The 17,995-nt window shown below is 57.7% G+C and overlaps 2 protein-coding genes across 3 annotated transcripts; one reads left to right on the forward strand and one right to left on the reverse strand.

Moving 5' to 3' along the window:
* Nucleotides 1–411: 411 nt before the first annotated feature.
* Nucleotides 412–6,722, reverse strand: P3H4 (prolyl 3-hydroxylase family member 4 (inactive)). 2 transcript variants are annotated; one of them, XR_003417029.2, is made up of 9 exons: nt 6,187–6,722; nt 5,678–5,830; nt 5,379–5,550; nt 4,577–4,705; nt 3,514–3,659; nt 2,788–2,871; nt 1,171–1,315; nt 690–855; nt 412–591 (listed from the first exon to the last, which is right to left on the reverse strand). XR_003417029.2 is itself a non-coding variant. In XM_027048815.2 (8 exons), exons 1-8 carry the CDS (start codon nt 6,664–6,666, stop codon nt 833–835), a joined length of 1,332 nt encoding a protein of 443 aa, XP_026904616.1. In that variant the 5' UTR covers nt 6,667–6,722; the 3' UTR covers nt 412–832. The 2 variants fall into 2 exon arrangements, 1 of the variants encoding a protein (XP_026904616.1); XM_027048815.2 differs by having other exon boundaries at nt 412–855.
* Nucleotides 6,723–7,733: 1,011 nt separating this feature from the next.
* Nucleotides 7,734–17,062, forward strand: FKBP10 (FKBP prolyl isomerase 10). The gene is made up of 10 exons (XM_015069555.3): nt 7,734–8,073; nt 11,886–12,031; nt 12,471–12,660; nt 12,780–12,925; nt 13,316–13,505; nt 13,661–13,806; nt 14,539–14,731; nt 15,145–15,287; nt 15,488–15,651; nt 15,994–17,062. The coding sequence occupies exons 1-10, from the start codon at nt 7,832–7,834 to the stop codon at nt 16,177–16,179; spliced, it is 1,746 nt and encodes a 581-aa protein (XP_014925041.2). The 5' UTR covers nt 7,734–7,831; the 3' UTR covers nt 16,180–17,062.
* The last annotated feature ends 933 nt before the right edge of the window (nt 17,063–17,995 follow it).

Genomic DNA, 17,995 nt, shown 5'->3' on the forward strand with positions numbered 1-17,995 from the left:
GAGAATGGGCACACAGCAAGGCAGGGCTTGCTCGCTCAGACCCTAGAGAACCTGGGTCAGTAAATGCCTGAAAGTAAAAACCGGAAGTAAATGTCCTTAGCCCCCTCCCAACGCTCACCACACTCCCTGAGGGGAAGTAATGCTGGACTAGGAAAATACAGCACAACCCATGTTAGAAATCTGAAACCATCCTCCAGGGACCAGGAAAGGAACTGTGTGCTCACGCCCCCTGGTGGCAGATCTGCAATTGCACTCTGCTCTCACAACCACCCAGGGTCCCCCGAGGCCAAAACTGTGCCTTTGGCCCCCTCGCCCACCACTTATTTACAGATGAGGGGAGATGGACGCAGAGGGAGGCAAGGAAGGATCTGCACCCTCAGCCCAGGGGAGCCTGGAACCCAGGTGCTGCAATTCATTCAACAAGAAACTTTTATTGAGCACCCACTGCCAGCGTGCCAGAAACCGCTGGACTCCTGGTCCAGTGCTCTTCGTGACACTGGCTGCCCCTCTGCTGTCTCTGAAATTCAGGCTGAGACCCCAACTTGGAGGAGCAGGAACCTTCTTCAGGAGACTGTCCGGGTGAGGAGAGCCCTGGGGAGGAGGAAGGGCCATCAGCAGCTGTAGCACCACCAACTTGGGGTCCAGAGACCCAGAGAGGAGACAGGAGGGACCCGGGGAGCAGCGCTCACAGGTGGGATCGGATGGGGCCTGGTCAGCTATGTCCATTTTACGTTTTTAATAAATAGTTCTTGCTGCTGCCCAGGCTGGTGAGGGTGGTCCCATTGGGCCCAGGCTTCCCCAGCAATTCAGGGGTGCAAGGGTAGCTCTCTTCTCATGCTAGTTCAGGCTCCAGCTCTGAAAAGGAAAGGAGGGGGCACCAGGTTAGTCCCCCCCACCCACTCCCAAAGAGCATCTGGGGGCTGTCCTGGGGGCAAGGGGGCAGGCAGGAATGAGGCTCCCTAGGACAGGTCTCAGCTGGTCCCGGCTCTGAGAAGGATGCCACCCCCTCACACACAAAGCGGGACAGGGTTGGCTAACAGGCTAGAAGCCCCCCGAGGCGGGAGGTCCTGGCGCTCCGACTGCCTCTGCAGCCCAGTATGTGGATCCTTCTGTGGCCAACCTCCATCCCAGGTCGCATCCCCACCCTCCACCCCGACTCGAGTCACTGACCGGCCTCCGCCTCATCACCCTTGGCATCCGGTTCCTGCCACCAGTCAGCATAGATGCCCTCCTCGTAGTCCCCCTCCCCCTCAAACTCGGCATCGGATGGAGGGTCCTTGGGCTCCACAGGCGGCACTGCCTCTTCCAGCTCCATCTACAGCAGCCCCAGGGTAGGGAAAGAAAGGAGGTCACAGCAGGCACAAACCCAGACCAGCTCCCTTCCTGGCCGAGGGGCCCCCCATCCCAGCTCAGCCCCCAAAGCCCCTCCTTCCCCAGTCTCAAGATCCCACACAGGACTGATCTGAGGGTTTCTCCCACAAGGTCCCATTCCCAAACTGCCACTCCCCGCGCCGATGTATGGGGCTCCCCCGACAGAGAGTCAATGTTAGCGTGAGCACTGCTTTCTCCAAGGCCATCCTTTTAAGCATAAATTCCATAGCCATAGCGGATGCTGCTACTCCCTGCATGCTGTCTGCTCATGCAATTTCTTGGCCAGAAACACGGTTGCCCCCCCACCCCCACCCTGTGCCTGGATCGCTCTCGTTGACTCACCAATGCCAGGCATCAGCTCCAGGATTCAGCCCTGGCCGATGACCCTGGCTGGATCTGGAGCCCTCCTCTGGTGCCCCGTGCTGACCTCTCCCGAGCACTGTTTGTGCCTCCCCAACTAGACTGTGAGCTGCTTGAGAAGGGGACTGTACCTTTTCATCAACTTACCCCAGCCCCACACACTGTCTGGCAAACAGCAGGCCACAAATAAGTGTAATCAAAATGGCCACCATTCACCGAGCACCTGCTCTGGGCCAGCTCTGGGGAAGATGCTTTCCATACTTGATCTCATTTCACGGTCACCACAATGCTGTGACACCGGCATCACCCTCCCCATTCGAGATGCAGGAACCGAAGTTCAAGAGCTACCTGAGACTTGCCTGGAGGCTGCCCAGCTGGTAAGCAGAGGGGCCAAGTCTGGCTGTCACCAAAGCCGGGGTGCAAACAGCGTAGCCCCTCCCCCATGCGTGATGAGTGGGGGCACGGGTGAGTGAACAAAGTGGGGGATGGATAAATAAATAAGCGCCAAGCAGCCACACCTCACAGAAATTTGGACTCCCAAACCCCCTCATTCAGGATCAAGGGATCACACTTCAGTCCTTCCTTCCTGGCACCGGCATTCATTCATTCACTGGTTCATTCAAACTCAGTTTCCCGGTGCCAGCTCTGGGGCAGGCGCTGTGGAAAAGCTGGGAATAACCTGGTCCCCCATCCCAAAGCACGAGCCTCTGAGAGACTGGCTGGAGAAGGGATGGATCAGGGCTGCAAGTAACTCCAGGGCCAGGGAGGCACAGAGGGTCACAGTTGGTGTTGCAAGCCCAGGAGGCACAGCCAGAACATGCAGGGAGGGCTTCCCGGAGGAGCGCCACTTGGGCTGGGCTGGGGGAGTTATGTGGCAACATTCAGACACGCAGAGAAGGAGAGCATGAGAACACTGAGTGGGGAGCAAAGAGCAGGTATAGATAAGGAGCAGCTGACTGCCCCCGGGGGTAGGGCCGAGCTTTGGCACAGAGGCCCTCCAGGAAGAGATCAAGGGTCCCCGCCATGGCCCAGCCTAGAGAGCAGGTGGCCACTTACCTCATCATCTGGCTGCAGGTACATATGTGCGAACTCCAGCAGTTCCCGAAGCTCCGCTGTCTGATTGTGGTAGAGCGTGGCCTCCTGAGAGGAAGGGGGGGAAAGTGAGGTAAGCCAGAGCCTGCCGCCAGATGGTAGAGGAGCCAAGTTGGGATCTGGGTCCCACCCCCCCCACCCCCCCACGCTTTTTCAGCTCAAGGAGCAAGGAACAGGTATCAGTCACATGTTGACTGAAAAATCATAGCTGTTTGGAGAGGTTAGGGAGGATTGGGAGGGCTCTGTTAGAAAGAGCTCCTTAATCGATTAGCAATGTCTGCCACTAGTAAGGAAATCGAGGGTGGCACCATGTGCCCCATGGCTGCCAGTCTTGCCCTAGATTCCCGGGGGTTTCCTTAGTGGGTCCAAGCTAGGGAGTCCCTGGGAAGGAGGGCAAAAGCCAGCAGTGAGAGTGGTGAGGGTGGGGAGGGGAGCAGGTGGTAATGGACGGGTATTTTTGCACCTCCCACAGCCTGGGCGCAGTGCTACCATTCTGTAGGTGAGGCAACGTATTCAGCAAGGATCAGTAATGTTCCCAGGCCCGTTCAGCGGGTGGGGCTGGCTTTGAACCCAGGACTCCAATCACCACCCATAGTCTTTCTTTTCACTTCCCACCCTGCCTTCCAAAGAAGCCAGGATTTTTTTTTTTAAACCACCTGTCCCAAGAGTGCCTCCAAAGGCAGTGCCCACCTCCCGGGGCTGGAAGTCCTCCTCCTCCAGGCCCCAGCGAGCCCGGTGGAAGCGGTAATACACCAGGTTCTGCTGCATGACACTGTCATCAGGGTCGAAGAGCATGTAGCTGGCGGCACTGCGGGCGGCCTGGCGCACGTCATTCACTGCGGGCAGGACAGGAGTGAGGAGTAGCCCCCGCACTTCCCCGCCTTCAGGGACAAGCCCTTCCTAGACCGTCCCCCTTTCCCAATTCAGTCCAGTGCTCCTGGCTCCCCAGCTGTCCCCCCCCCACAGTATCTTTTGGCCCCTTCACCCCACCCAAATGATAATGCAAGCTAGAATGTACTGGGCACTTACCACGTGCCAAGCCCGTGTAACTCATTTAAGCCTCACCATTATCATCATCCCCAATATACAGACAAGAAATCTGAGGCACAGAGAGGTTAGGTAAACTGCTCAAGCTCACACAGCTGGAGAATAATGGCACCTGAGAATGAGAGCCCAGCAGCCTTGCCCTCAACCTCTTCACCAACGGACCCATGAATGGTCTCCTGGCCCCTTGGTCCTTAGCTCCTCCACTCCAACTCCAGCCTCCATCTGAATTTTGGCAGCTCTGCATGGCAAGAACTCTGGAGTTCGTCAATCCCGGCCCCCGTGGATGCCAGGCTCTCCCCCAGACGAGGAGAGCCATAAATCCTGGTGCCACTTTTCATTGGCCATGTGACTAATGGCCCCTTGAGCTCTATGAGCCTCAGTTTCCTCATCTGAAAAATGGGTCCCGTAATGTCAGCTGCAGGGGATGGGTGAAAGCACCAAGTGAGATCAACAGATGTGGTAGGCCTTTGTAAACTGTTGACTGTGGTGGAGTCGTTGGCTACCCATTTACCCAAGAGGTTTCTGAATTCTCCTAAGGTTGCTCTTTGTTCCTTCCCCTCCTCTCACCTGTTTGCCACCCCCAGCCTTCCCCGCCGTCACGCAGGGTCCTCACATATGAGGGACGGCTCCCCACGACCCTATAACACTCTCAGGGCAATGCTTTCTCTTCCCCTGCCCCCCACCCCCCATCCCAAGGGATGCTCACACTTGTAGTAGGCAAACTGCAGGTAATGATACATGGTGGCCACGAACTTCTCCACGAAATAGCCGCCCACGTTGGGGGTCAAGTTGGCCTCACAGTCCACCTTGCACTGCAGGGACTCTGCAAAGAGATCTAGGGGGTGGGAGGCAGTGGTGAGGAGCCGGTGCCTGCCCAGCCGATGCCACCACAGGAGATAATGCCAGTAAAGACTTGGCTCAGGATACAAAGGGCAGTGCTGAGGGCAACTACTGTGGCCTGGGCCGCCTTACCACCCCCACAGCTCAACCCCCACCCCAAAACCGGAGGGAGTTGGGGCATTCTGAGGCAGATGAGGTTTGGAGGTGGGAAGCCTAGGTAGAGAAGCTCAGGAGAGTTCTTTCTGTCCCCGCTGAGGCACCCCGTGGTCAGGGATCCCTAACCAGGTGCGATTTCTGGCCACAAACTGCCTTCTGCACACACCTGCTGGGCTGTTTCTGTACACATGACCATGGCACCTTTGCACCTGTACTGCCCTCCGCCTGAGGCCTGTGAAACCAACGTCCTCAGGCCTTTTTGGGATGTCACCACCTCTCTGCACCAACGCCTAGCACCTTGGACACTCAGGACTGTAGCCTTTCTCACTGACTGAAGGCTCCCAGGGCAGGGATAACACCTCATTTCTGTGCACCTCCCAAGAACCTCCTGGGTGCTCCATACACGCGTATGGGATGAATACTTACACGTTAAGAGGCCTTAGGAGCGCTGGGAAGCAGGGCCCTGTGGGTGAGAGGGTCACCCACAGGGATCTGGAGGGGGAGGGGAATACCTGCTATGGCCGGGTAGAAGTCCTTGAAGTCCACCTGCTCGTGGGCCCCCTCACAGCCAGCCAGACACCGGGCAAAGACGGCCAGGTACTCAGCCAGGGCCCGCTCCATGTCCTCGGTGCTGCTGCGGAAATCTCCACTGTTGTAGAGCTTCACAGCCCTGAGGAACACTGCCTAGAGGGGTGTGTCAGAGGGGTCAGGGAGACCCCCAACACCTCCCCTCCGGTACAAGCCCCGCGGGGGGTGGGGGGGACGGTGGTCAGGAAGAAGCGTCAGGGCCAGCCCTACCCCTCCAGCCCACCTCATAGGGCTGCGCCTCCAAGTCTGTGAAGGGCTCCTCGGCGGCGTCCAGCAGCCCCCGGTAGTAGCTGAGATACTTGGCGGTTAGCTCGTGCTTCGGGTTCCTCTGGAGGAAGGTGTAGGCCGCGGCCGCCGCCTTCTCCAGCCGGTTAGCCTGCGGGACAGGGACAGAGAGGGTCGGAAGGGCCAGAGATCGAAGCCCTGAGTGCACAAGAGGGCTTGGCTGTCCTTGGTTGCGCGATCGATGCTGCTCCGAGACCGGACGGAACCAGATGCCGGCTCCGAACGACGCGCCCCAGCTGCGCCCAGGAGACGAGGCGGGACAGGGGGCGCCAGGGGCGGGGGGCACCCGGCCTAGGGGGGCGAGGTGGGACGGTGGCTCCAGGACCGGGGGCGCGGCGGGGCTGGAGGAGGGCGAGGCAGGGCGGGAGGATCCGGGACTGGGGGAGCCCGGGTGGGGCCGGTGGATCGCGGGGGTGGGGGGGTGGGGGCGCAGGGGAAGGCACCCACCTTGAACAGCGCGTAGTGCAGGTACTGGTAGGGCAGGCGGCTCTGGAAGTCGCGCAGCAGCTGCCGCGGCGGGTAGGGCACCTGGAAGGCGGGCAGCGTCCGCTTGCAGCGCCGCAGACAGGCGGCGCGTTCCAGGACGTGGCCGAAGAGCCGCAGCTCGCGGGCCCACTCGTCGCCGCGGCCGCCGTCGGGGCCGGGCTCGGGCCCCGGGAAGGAGGCCGCGGGCGGCGCAGGGCCGCTGCAGTTGGCGTGGCAGAAGGCCTCGCTGTCCCGCAGCAGCCGGTGCAGCCGCAGCGCCGCCTCGAGGTAGCGCGCGCTCTCGCGCCAGCTCTCGCCCTCGTACTGCTCGAGCGCGTGCCCGTAGGCCGCGGCCAGGGGCATCAGGTCCTCGGGCGGGAAGCCCCGGAAGCTGTACTTCTCGTACTGCCCCGCGGCGCTGCCCAGCAGCAGCCACAACAGCCCCCACGCCGCCCGCCCCATGGCCGCGCCGCGCCGGCCGGCTCTCCGGGGCCGAGGAGGCGTCCAGGCCGCGCGGGCGGGCGGGGGCGCCGAGGGGGCCGGGCGGGGGCTCCCGCTGGGTCTTAGCGCCGGGCAGCGACGGCAGGAGGGCGGAGTCGAGGTCTGGGTCAGCTCTCCCGAGGGGCGCAGGGCCCACCGGGGCCCTGAGGCCCCTACGTTGGCCGACCTCCTGCCCTTTGGGGGGGGGGGGGGTCTTCCCCTTGACAGATGGTAAGTGGGTGGAGGAACGCTTCCCGCAGGGAAGGGGACCCGCAAAGCCCCTCCCCACGCAAAGACAGTCCCCCACCTTAAGATCAAGACATTGAGGGAGCGCCGCCTCCACCACTCTGCCCAAACCTTGGCATCTGGTCTTCTTTCCATTACAGAGGCCCTCCTGCTCCTTCTCCGCCCCTAGCCCCGAAGCAGTCACTTCTAGTGTCCCTCCGCTCCAGGCCGCGACTCGGAGGCGCACTCCTGGTTTCGCCCCGCACGCTTCACTCTCTCTGCCGCCCACCTATGTCCATCCCCGCGCGGGATCGTCCTGACTGTCCAGCTTTTGCGGGACCACGCAGCTCGATCCTGGAGAGGCCATCGCTGAGACAGTGGGGATGTGGGGCGGGGGGAGTACCGAGACACCCCCTCAGATTCTGGAGCCTCACCAGCCACCTGGAGAGGCCTAGATTTGGGGGGGAGGCCAACGAAAGAAACAAGGGATACTTCAGTCCGGCTTTAGGACCCAGGGGTTCGGGAAAAAAAAGACACTGAACTTTTTTCTTTCTTTCTTTTTTTTTTTTCTTTTAATGGGGGTCAGCTCCAACTTCTCCGCTTTCCCGAACCTCCCTTCCAGGCTGAGGCCCCAGGACGCTGAGCCCCGGGAGATAGGGAGGGGGGATCTGGATCTGGAGTTCTTTGTGGTGCATTCCTGGACTCCTACACTCAGCCTTGCCCCCTCCTCCCATTCCACCCTCCGTCCTCCGCCCCGCCAGCTCTTTCTCCCCTGCCCCCATTCCACGTGGACTAGCCAGGGCGGGGGTGGGGACCAAGGACAGGAAGGGGGGGAGCCAGCTCCGGGAGGAGGGGGAAAGGAGGTTGTCGGCGGCGACTCCCTCGCTCGCCCTCACTGCCGGCGGTCCCAGCTCCAGGCACTATGTTCCGCACGGTGCCCCCCAGCCGCACCTTCCTCCGGCTCCCCCTGCTGCAGTTGCTGCTGCTGGTACAGGCAGTGGGGAGGGGGCTGGGCCGTGCTAGCCCGGCCGGGGGCCCCCTGGAAGATGTAGTCATCGAAAGGTACCACATCCCCAGGACCTGTCCCCGGGAAGTGCAGATGGGGGACTTTGTTCGCTACCACTACAACGGCACTTTCGAGGATGGCAAGAAGTTTGACTCCAGGTAACGGGTTGGGTGCCCTCAGACTCGCCCCTCCCCTTGGGGCCAGGCTGTCTCTATCCTGGGGATCCCTAATTGCCCTTTGAGGATGTGTCTGCATCCCCTACTTACTCCATGATCTCCTAAACCCTAACACAGCACCCTGAGGCTGGGGGCTCCCAGACATCCATCTTCCCAAAGATTTCCCTGCCCTTAATTTCAAACCCTCACCTCTTAAAGGACCCCAGTTTCTTTCACAACAAACTCCCCACATTCCCCAAAGTGTTTGATGATCAAGGTGAACTGCTCTATTTACTCAACAGTGCTTTATTTAAAGACATGGCAGGGAGGAGGTTCTGGTCCCCAGCGTTGGGGGGAAGGGCATGGTCCCTGATGCATGTGAATCCTCCAGTGGTCTCAGCCGGGGACCCCCTCCCTTTCCACCCGGGCTGAATCCCTTCTGGTTCCAGCCCCAGGTTTCAGTGCCTTTGTAACCAGAGAAGAGTCAATAGAACTTTTTTGGAGGTGGTGGGGGTTATAAGCAACCAGCATGTTAAAGAAGGGTGAACATTGTAAGACAGCAGAATGGATCTAGGAGTGTAGGGCATAGCTCCGTGTGGGACAGATAGGGACCCTATCTGTCTACGTGTCACATGGCTGGGCATTGCCCCCCTGGGCTCCCGGAGGGTTCTGGTACCTCCCTCTCTGGGTCTCCTTGCACCACCGCCCCCCCACCTCCCTCCATCTTAGCTCTATCAGGCCAGTGCTGCCACCCATCTTGCCAGGCTTGGGGTTTGAAGGATGGGGTTCTGATCCGATCAGGCCTTTTAGTCTGCTCTGGCAAGTCACTTTTGTTGGTGGGGGCAGGGCAGGGCTGTTCGGTTAAACCTCAGGTCCCAGTCACACCGCATCCTTAGAAGTCAGTCCCTCTTAGACCCTTTCCCAAAGCACACAACTCAGCCCGCGGGAAATTAGCTTCCATGGCTTTGGAAGGCAGGCAGTGTATTAAGAACATGAACTCCAGAATCCAAGACCTTGGGTTCAAATCCAGCCAATGACCGTGGACAAGGAATTAGGCCTCTTTAAGCCTCATGTTCCTTATCTGAAAAAATGGAGATGAAAAACAATCTGGAAAATTAAGTCCTCCCTTCCTAAGGCAGATAATAGGGCTTAAGCAAGATGATGAATGAAAGAACTTCACATAGTGCCTGCAAATACCAAGGCAAGTTCAGGGAACATTAGCCTTGACTCTGGGGAGGACTGGGTGCCCTTATCATGTTTAACTGGTAGGAACATTGTGCAGTGCTTGGGCCCTCACAAGAGCACCGTGAAGGAAGCAGCTCAGTGGGCAGAATGAGGCGTGGACAGTGGCCAGAAGCACCGCCCAAGCCAGGGAGGGGTTGGGAGCAGGGGATGACTTCCTTGGTGGGACTCTAGGAGCCAGACTGGCCCCAGTTTGTGCAGTGCTGAGCTTGGAAGACTTTCCTAACCCCTTAACCCCTTTGATCAAAATGAAAATCTCTCAGGGCACCTGGCTAGCTCAGTCAAAAGAACATGCATCTCTTGATCTTGGAGTCATGAGTTCGAGCCCCATGTTGGAGGTAAAGATTACTAAATAAATAAATAAATAAATAAATAAATAAATAAACTTGAAAAAAAATAAAATAATTTAGGGGTGCCTGGGTCAGTTAAACATCCAACTTCGGCTCAGGTCATAATCTCATGGTTTGGTTCTTTTTTTTTTTTTTTTAACGTTTATTGATTTTTGAGACAGAGAGAGACAGAGCATGAACAGGGGAGGGGCAGAGAGAGAGGGAGACACAGAATCCGAAACAGGCTCCAGGCTCCGAGCTGTCAGCACAGAGCCCGACGCGGGGCTCGAACTCACGGACCGTGAGATCATGACCTGAGTCAAAGTCGGACGCTTAACCGACCGAGCCACCCAGGCGCCCCTCAGTTCTTTTTTTTAATGTTTCTTTTTTTTTTTTTTTTTTCATTTTTGAGAAAGAGAGAGAGCGCAAACGGGGGAGGGGCAGACAGAGAGGGAGACAGGATTTGAAGCAGGCTCTGTGCTGAGAGCCTGTCGCTGTGGCTGGGCTCCAACTCACGAATCATGAGATCATGACCTGAGCCGAAGTCAGAGGCTTAACCGACTGAGCCACCCAGGCGCCCCTCTTGGTTCAGTTCTTGCAGAGCCCTCTTCGGATCTTCTGTCTCCCTCTCTCTCTGCCCCTCCTCTTCTCCACTCCCCCACTCTCACGTGTGCATGTTCTCTCGAAAATAAACAATTAAAACAGTAAAAAATAAAATAATAGAAACAAATTTTAGGGGCACCTGGGTGGCTCAGTTCGTTGAGCATCCGACTTGGGTTCAGGTCATGATCTCGCGGTTCGTGAGTTCAAGCCCCACGTTGGGCTCTATGTTGACAGCTCGGAGTCTGGAACCTGCTTTAGATTCTGTCTCCCTTGATCTCTCTGCCCCTCCCCCATCTGTGCGCACTTTCTCAAAAATAAATAAACATTAAAAAAAATTGTTTTAAATACAAATCTCCCATCCTCCCTTAACTTCTGAAAACTTAAAACTGTAGCTAAAAGCAAATAAAAGCCTGGTGTGCCTGGGTGGCTCAGTTAGTTGAGCCTCTGACTCTTGATTTGGGCTCAGGTCATGATTCCAGGGTTGTGGGATCAAGCCCCACATCAGGTTCTGCACTGAGCATGGAACCTGCTTGAGAGTCTCTCTCTTTCTCTCTCTCTCTCTCTGTCTCTCCCTCTGCCCCTCTCCCCAGCTCTCTCTCTCTAAAATTAAAAAAAAAAAAAAGCCAATAAAAGTCAAGAGATACAAACTTCCAATTATAAAATAAATAAGTCATGGGGATATAATGTATAGAAAATAGTACTGTATTAACTTTGGACAGTGACAGATGTTAACTACACTTATTACACAATAAGTATGATCTCGTATGTAAATGTCAAATCACTTTGTTGTACACCTGAAACTAAATCTTGTATGTCGATTATACTGCAACAAAAAGTAATAAATAGAAGTAAAATAAAATAAAAATGAAAGCCATGGCAATTTTAGAACAGGCCTTTCCAAAATTGGAAACCAATCCCTACCCTCACTCAGCTCTGCTTCCCCCTCCTTTCCCTGGAAAAGCCATTGATGCAGTGGCACAAACACGGAGTTGAGCAGACTGCATATTAGCTGTGTGACCTTGGGCAAGTCATTCAGTCTCTTGTCTCAATTTTTGTCATAAGAAAAATGAAAACAGGGACACCCGGGTGGCTCAGCTGGTTAAGCGTTCAACTTCAGCTCAGGTCATGACTCGTCTGTCAGCCTGGAGCCCACTTCCGATCCTCTGTCTCCCCCTCTCTGCCCTCCCCTGCACACGCTCTCTCTCAAAAGTAAATGTAAAATTTTTTTTCAGAACAATGAAAACAATAATGCCCATTTCACAGGGAAAAGGATTAAGTAGGTGATTGTAAAACAGGCTAAGCATTTATCTGGCACATCGTAAATGCTCAATAAATGCTCCCTTCCCCTTTGTGCCATACTTAGCACCCCTTTGCTGTCGGCAGATGGTGGTAGCTCCCAGGCCTGCACAGCCCTCCCTTATCCCGGGCAAATAAAAGCTCCTGGCCTCCTGGGGGACTCCTCTTGTGTAACAGCCCATCCTGTTAAGGTGGGAGTCATGGCTGACCTAGGGGGAGGCGTGAAGACGAGACAGGAGCATGTGGACCTACACCTGTGATAGGGAGGGGGCTTGAGTGTGTGTGTGCATGTATGCGCTCAAGGCCCGAGGCCAGTGTCTCCCATCTGTTTCCGCTCTCCCCCAGCTATGACCGAAGCACCTTAGTGGCCATCGTGGTGGGCGTGGGGCGCCTCATCACCGGCATGGACCGAGGCCTCATGGGCATGTGTGTCAACGAGCGGCGACGCCTCATTGTGCCTCCCCACCTGGGCTACGGCAGCATCGGTGTGGGTGAGAGGGGTCGGGGCACCCGCACGGGGATGGAGGAGACAGGAGTCAGAATCGAGGACCCCAGGGCCAGAAAACTGAAGCGCAGAGCAGGAGAGCGACTTGCCCAAGGTCACACTGAATACGCAGTGTGGATAGTGGCAGGTCTGGGACTAGAATTTCAGTCCCCCGGCCCTGGAGTCGGGGGAAGGGCGATGACAGGGCCCTGGGTGGGATCCAAGCTTGACTAGGGAGAAGGGGCACTAGGAGTGGTAGAGGGAGGGGCCAAGCTGGACATTCAAATGTCCATCCCACCCACCACCCTGGGGCTGCAGCAAATGTGGTACCGCCTCTGATACAAGGTAAGGGCCGGAGGGAGTCCTGGGGCCCCAGGGACCGTGGCATGGCGAGGGGTCTGGGGGAGCTGCACCGAACGTGAGCTGTGGCTGCTGGACCCTCACAGCGGGGCTCATTCCCCCGGATGCCACCCTGTACTTCGATGTGGTCCTGCTGGATGTGTGGAACAAGGCAGACACTGTGCAGGTGAGCACCTTGCTGCACCCAGCCCACTGTCCCCGCACGGTCCAGGACAGCGACTTTGTCCGCTACCACTACAATGGCACGCTGCTGGATGGCACTGCCTTTGACACCAGGTGAGGGCTGGAGGGAGTCCTGGGGGGCCGGGGACTGTGTGGCATGATGTGGAGGGTGTCCGGGTCCCATCCGGCCTCTCCCATCTCCAGCAGCATCACTTCTACCTCATTCTCTGCAGCTACAGTAGGGGCGGCACTTATGACACCTACATCGGCTCTGGCTGGCTGATCAAGGGCATGGATCAGGGGCTGCTGGGCATGTGTCCTGGAGAGAGAAGAAAGATCATCATCCCTCCGTTCCTGGCCTATGGCGAGAAAGGCTATGGTGAGGGCAGGCAGGGACTCGGGGATTCCTCAGAAGAGGGCTGCCGTATACAGTTGTTCAGGTTGTGTACTGCACAAGGGCACTCAGCCAAGGAGGCAAGTAGGGTAGGGGTGAAATCTAGCTCTTGGTGGTGATCTCACTAAGAAGGGGTGCTTTATTCTGATTCACACAATCATTTAGGATGGGCTGGTGGTGGCCCGGGGGAAAATCCAGCTCACGCCTTACAGGGAGAGCAAGAAACAGGGCTGCTGAGGGTATGGAAAGGTCTCTGGAGAGCAGAATTAGCACCTTTTTACAGGGTGCCCACATGGGCCTTCCTGAGTCAAGAAGGAGCCCTGGTTTGCTCTCCAGTTGTACCACTTGTATGGTTCAAGTCTATCCCTTCCCCAGGGACTGTGATCCCCCCACAGGCCTCCCTGGTCTTCCACGTGCTACTGATTGATGTCCACAATCCGAAGGACACCGTCCAGCTGGAGACACTGGAGCTACCTCCTGGCTGCGTCCGGAGAGCTGTGGCTGGAGACTTCATGCGTTACCACTACAATGGCTCACTGATGGACGGCACCCTCTTTGATTCCAGGTGTGTGGTTGGTGGCGGGGAGGCGGGAGGAAGGCCGAAGAAGCTGAGGCAGGATCTGGGGTCACCCGGGCCGCAGCTGGAGGTGGCTCCATCCTGCCTGGAAGGGCAGGGGCCCCTTTGACCCCCTGGCCCGCCCTCCCTGCCCTGTATTGCAGCTACTCCCGCAACCACACCTACAACACCTATGTGGGGCGGGGCTACATCATCCCAGGGATGGACCAGGGGCTGCAGGGCGCCTGCATAGGGGAGCGCCGGAGGATCACCATACCCCCCCACCTCGCCTATGGGGAGAACGGGACTGGTAGGCATGTCCCTGTGCTCGCGGTCACCGCCTCGGCAGCTCCACAGACTGCTCCCCCACCTCCCCAGCACAGGGCCGGTCCAGCCACTGCTCTGCCCCTCTCGCCGCGAAACCCATCACCCACCCACCTTCTGCCACACAGACTCCATCCTTTTCTCCAGGGGCCCTCCCCTCACTTCTCCCTTCTATACTGGAGAAGGGCAGCCGACTCCTGAGCTGGGGAGGCGGGGGTGGCTAGGGGAGGACAGAAACAGTGTAGCCCTAGGAAGCAAAGAAACCTGGGCTTGACTTATGCTAACTAACTTGGATGTAAATTGAAAAATAAATAAGTTATTAATAAAAAAGAGAAAAGAAAGAAAAAGATGATTGAAAAAGGCAAAGAAAAAAAAAAAAAGAAAAGAAAGAAAGCACCTGGACTTGAGACCCAGCTCTGCTGGAAGCCTCAGTGTCCTCACCTGTAAAATGGGACTAAGGACATTGACCAACAGGGTAAGTTACTGGGAGGTTGCGAGATGATGTGTGTAAAGGGCTTTCTAACTGGCATGGCCCTCCCCTCCCCTCCCCTGCCCCTCGCCCCCACAAGAGGTACTGAAGAAGAATTGACCCTGGGGACGAACACCCCATCCCATCCTCTTTGGAAAACACAGGGCGGGGAAGGTCTAGGGGCCTCCGTGGAGGCCTGAGCAGCCCCTCCTGGATTCTGAGCCGATCCACTCCCCGTTCTGGCCCCAGGAGACAAGATCCCTGGCTCCGCGGTGCTGATCTTTGACGTCCACGTCATTGACTTCCACAACCCTGAGGATCCAGTGGAAATCAAGATACTGTCCCGGCCCCCTGAGACCTGCAACGAGACCGCCAAGTCTGGGGACTATGTTCGCTACCACTACAACTGCTCCCTGCTGGATGGCACCAAGCTCTTCTCCTCGTGGGTCCGGGGCGGGGCCAGGGCTGGGCAGGTGGGTGGGCCCAGGCGTGGGGAGTCCCCCAGCACCTCCACTCGTGCTTCCCCCATAAGTTCCCATCCAGCGAGCGTGGGGTGGGGCACGAGGAGCTGAGACTCTTTACTGGCGGGACTGGAAGGGTGAGGCTGGCAGTCTGGAGGTCTGTTTGTGGAGGGGAAACCAAAGCAGGGAGAGGGGAGCCCTCCAGGCTACACTTCAGGGGCAGCGGCAAGACGGGGAGGGCGCCCCATCTCTGAACTATCGGTCCCACGCTCTGCTGTGTGGGGCGGGCACCAGAAGTGACTGGGAAACGGGGAGGGCCGGGCTCGCTGGGGTGTGAACCTGCCTGGGACGAGGATGGGTGCTGAACTGGGAATCTGCTCTCCCCCCGCCCCAGCCACGACTACGGGGACCCCCAGGAGGCTACTCTGGGGGCCAATAAGGTGATCGAAGGCCTGGACACGGGCCTGCAGGGCATGTGTGTGGGAGAGAGGCGGCAGCTCGTGGTGCCCCCGCACCTGGCGCACGGAGAGAGCGGAGGTGAGGGGCAGACTGGTCCTTTGCCCCCGCCCGCCTTGGGCCTGGGCGGTTGGTGGGAGGAGTGAGGGAAGCCTTCCCAATGGTTCTGTAAACATCCCGTGTGCCCAGTAGGGGAAACTGAGGCATGTGGGCTAGGGAGCACACTGGGCTCAGACCCTGGCCTGATCGGGACGCTTTCCTTCTGTCCTCCCTCCCTCCAGCCCGGGGTGTCCCGGGCAGCGCAGTGCTGCTGTTTGAGGTGGAGCTGGTGTCTCGGGAGGAGGGGCTGCCCACCGGCTACCTGTTTGTGTGGCACGAGGACCCTCCTGTCAACCTGTTTGAAGGCCTGGACCTCAACAAGGATGGCGAGGTCCCCCCGGAGGAGGTGGGTGAGGAGCTCACTCCGTGCGGTCACCCCAACAGAAACCACCACCCCGTGTGGTGGCATGAAGCAAACACAGTCTACGTCTGTTGTCCTGTCTGTGCCTGTTTCTGCCCTTGCGCTGGGTCATTGCACCTTAGGTCCCCTGTCCCTGCCTCTTCTTCATGCAACCCACCCCACCCCCCCAATGCTGCCTGTCCTCCACACCCACCCTCTGCCTGGCCCCCAGCACCTGCTCTTCTCTCCTCTGTGCCTCCCTGTGCCCCAGGGCCTTTCCCAAGGCCACCCACCGCCACTCAGGCGAGACCCTCACTCCCCTCTCCCCTCGGCTGTCTTGGCTCCTAGTTCTCCGCCTTCATCAAAGCTCAAGTCAGTGAGGGCAAAGGACGCCTCATGCCTGGGCAGGACCCAGAGAAGACCATAGCAGACATGTTCCAGAACCAGGACCGCAACCAGGATGGCAAGATCACTGTCGAGGAGCTCAAACTGAAGTCAGACGAAGACCAGGAGCGAGTCCATGAGGAGCTCTGAAGGGCAGGGGCCTGGGCCCAAATGCAAAGGCCCACTTCTCGGGGGGTTGGGGGGACAGTGGGCGGTGGGGCTGACCTTCCAAGGGTCACCCTCCCCTGTGCTGGCATGTTGGCTGGGAGCATCTAAAAAGTGGTCAGAGATGACTCTGGTCTTGCCACCAGCCCGAGAGTAAAATCCACAGCACAGACCTCTATTCAGGTTTTCTCTTCCCACCCCACACCCCTCACTTACAAGTTTTAAAGTCACAAAGCCAATCCGGTGATTGGTGGAGTCTAGGGTCTGGATGCGGCCACTGCTGGCCCCTCACCCATACCTCCCCTCCGCATCACCATCACCATACAATGAACACGGCCAGCCGAGCTCACCATTTCATTTCCCCAAGCTTCCCTTTTATCTGTACTTTTCCTTGCCGTCCCCAAGCACCCCGCTACAGCCCCCATTTCTGTGTCGAAGCAGCTCCCAGGAGCATGAACCAGGACTGTCCAGACCCTCAGCCTTCCTCTCTCAGCTCTGGCTGGCTTCTAGGAAGGGCCTCCCCGCTTACCTGTTCCCCCACACCTATCCCATCCCCCCTCACTACATCCAGTAGCGGCTGAAGGCCCCTGCGGTGCTGCAGTCAGGGCTGGGTTTGCGTTGCCTTTCATCCCTAAGGAAGGCTGCTTTCTCGAAAGGGACAGAGAACCGGAAGAGTACGAAGGGTAACTACTGGGATGGGTCTTAGGGCTATGAAATCCTTGGGAAATCCTGGTTTCAGGGCAGAGTTAAACTTGGAAGAGGGGCTCGTTTGGGGTGAGAGGGGAGTGGACAGAGCTCTGTACACTCAAAAGGCTAAATTGGTGTCAGATCCCTTTCTCCTTTGTGCCAAATAAAAGACTAAACCAAACACCTCAGGCTGCGCTCTTTCCTTGTGTGTATGGCGGGGAGGCCCTCAGACCCAAAGATTGGGGAAGAAAGGGGAACAAAGCGGGCCGTCTCTTCATACCTCATCAGCTCAAGATACTGTGTCCCTCAGTCTCAGCCTCCTGCCTCCTGAGGCCTAACCGGGGCCCTCCCCAAGGAAAGGGACCCCCAGCCTGCCGGAGGGAGGGTGCAGAGTGGGCATCTACAAAGGGGCCTGCCAGGAAGGTGTGGAGAGATGATCCGGGTCTCCTAACCATCCCAGCTGAACAAAGAGGCGGTCCCTGACCTCAAACATGACTCAGGGGTTAGATCAAACCGCACAGGTCAGAATCCTCTCTTCCATGTAAACTGGTTCCAGTACTCAGCTATCCCCACCTCTCCTTGCTCCTGGCGGCCAGCCTTTCCCACCTGCCGGATCCACCCTCCTGCCTAAAGGAAAGGTAACAGAGTTGCAGTCTGCAGGCCATCTGCCCCTCACCTGCCTGGCTGGACTCTGGCCAGTGCAACAAAAATGACCTGAGCCAAGAAAGAACGGGGGAGCAGGGGAAGCTTGGGAGAGAAAAAGTTGGTGCTGGACTCCCTGGACCGACCTGTCCCCACAAGCACCTGTTTCTTATCCAGCACCCTGAGACACATGACTTTTCCCATGGCCAGTAATAGACACTCCCGGACCCAAAGCATCCAGAAGGCGCCTCCGGATCTGACGGTGGCTACAGACCTGGCCTCGCATGGTAACCGCCCCCTTCCCAGAAGCTAACAGGCCAGCCCTGAACTGAAGCCCGTTTGAAGGCACGATGCAGAAGAAACAGTATGGCTTGGGTCAGGAACACTCAAATCCTGGCTCTAGCTCCTAGCTATGGAGTTTGGGCAAGTTTCTGGTCTTCTTGAAGCCACCCGGAAATGAGAAGTATGCCTG

The sequence above is a fragment of the Acinonyx jubatus genome, chromosome E1, assembly GCF_027475565.1.
Source record: "Acinonyx jubatus isolate Ajub_Pintada_27869175 chromosome E1, VMU_Ajub_asm_v1.0, whole genome shotgun sequence".
NCBI lineage: Eukaryota > Metazoa > Chordata > Mammalia > Carnivora > Felidae > Acinonyx > Acinonyx jubatus.

Excerpts from the sequence above, each read along its gene's own strand:
- P3H4 (XM_027048815.2), bottom strand. The coding sequence starts at position 6,666 with ATGGGGCGGGCGGCGTGGGGGCTGTTGTGGCTGCTGCTGGGCAGCGCC. Across the intron at positions 5,831-6,186 it reads TGCACTACGCGCTGTTCAAG|GCTAACCGGCTGGAGAAGGC; the intron begins GTGGGTGCCTTC and ends CCTGTCCCGCAG. Across the intron at positions 5,551-5,677 it reads TGGAGGCGCAGCCCTATGAG|GCAGTGTTCCTCAGGGCTGT; the intron begins GTGGGCTGGAGG and ends ACACCCCTCTAG.
- FKBP10 (XM_015069555.3), top strand. The coding sequence starts at position 7,832 with ATGTTCCGCACGGTGCCCCCCAGCCGCACCTTCCTCCGGCTCCCCCTG. Across the intron at positions 8,074-11,885 it reads GGCAAGAAGTTTGACTCCAG|CTATGACCGAAGCACCTTAG; the intron begins GTAACGGGTTGG and ends GCTCTCCCCCAG. Across the intron at positions 15,652-15,993 it reads GCGAGGTCCCCCCGGAGGAG|TTCTCCGCCTTCATCAAAGC; the intron begins GTGGGTGAGGAG and ends CTTGGCTCCTAG.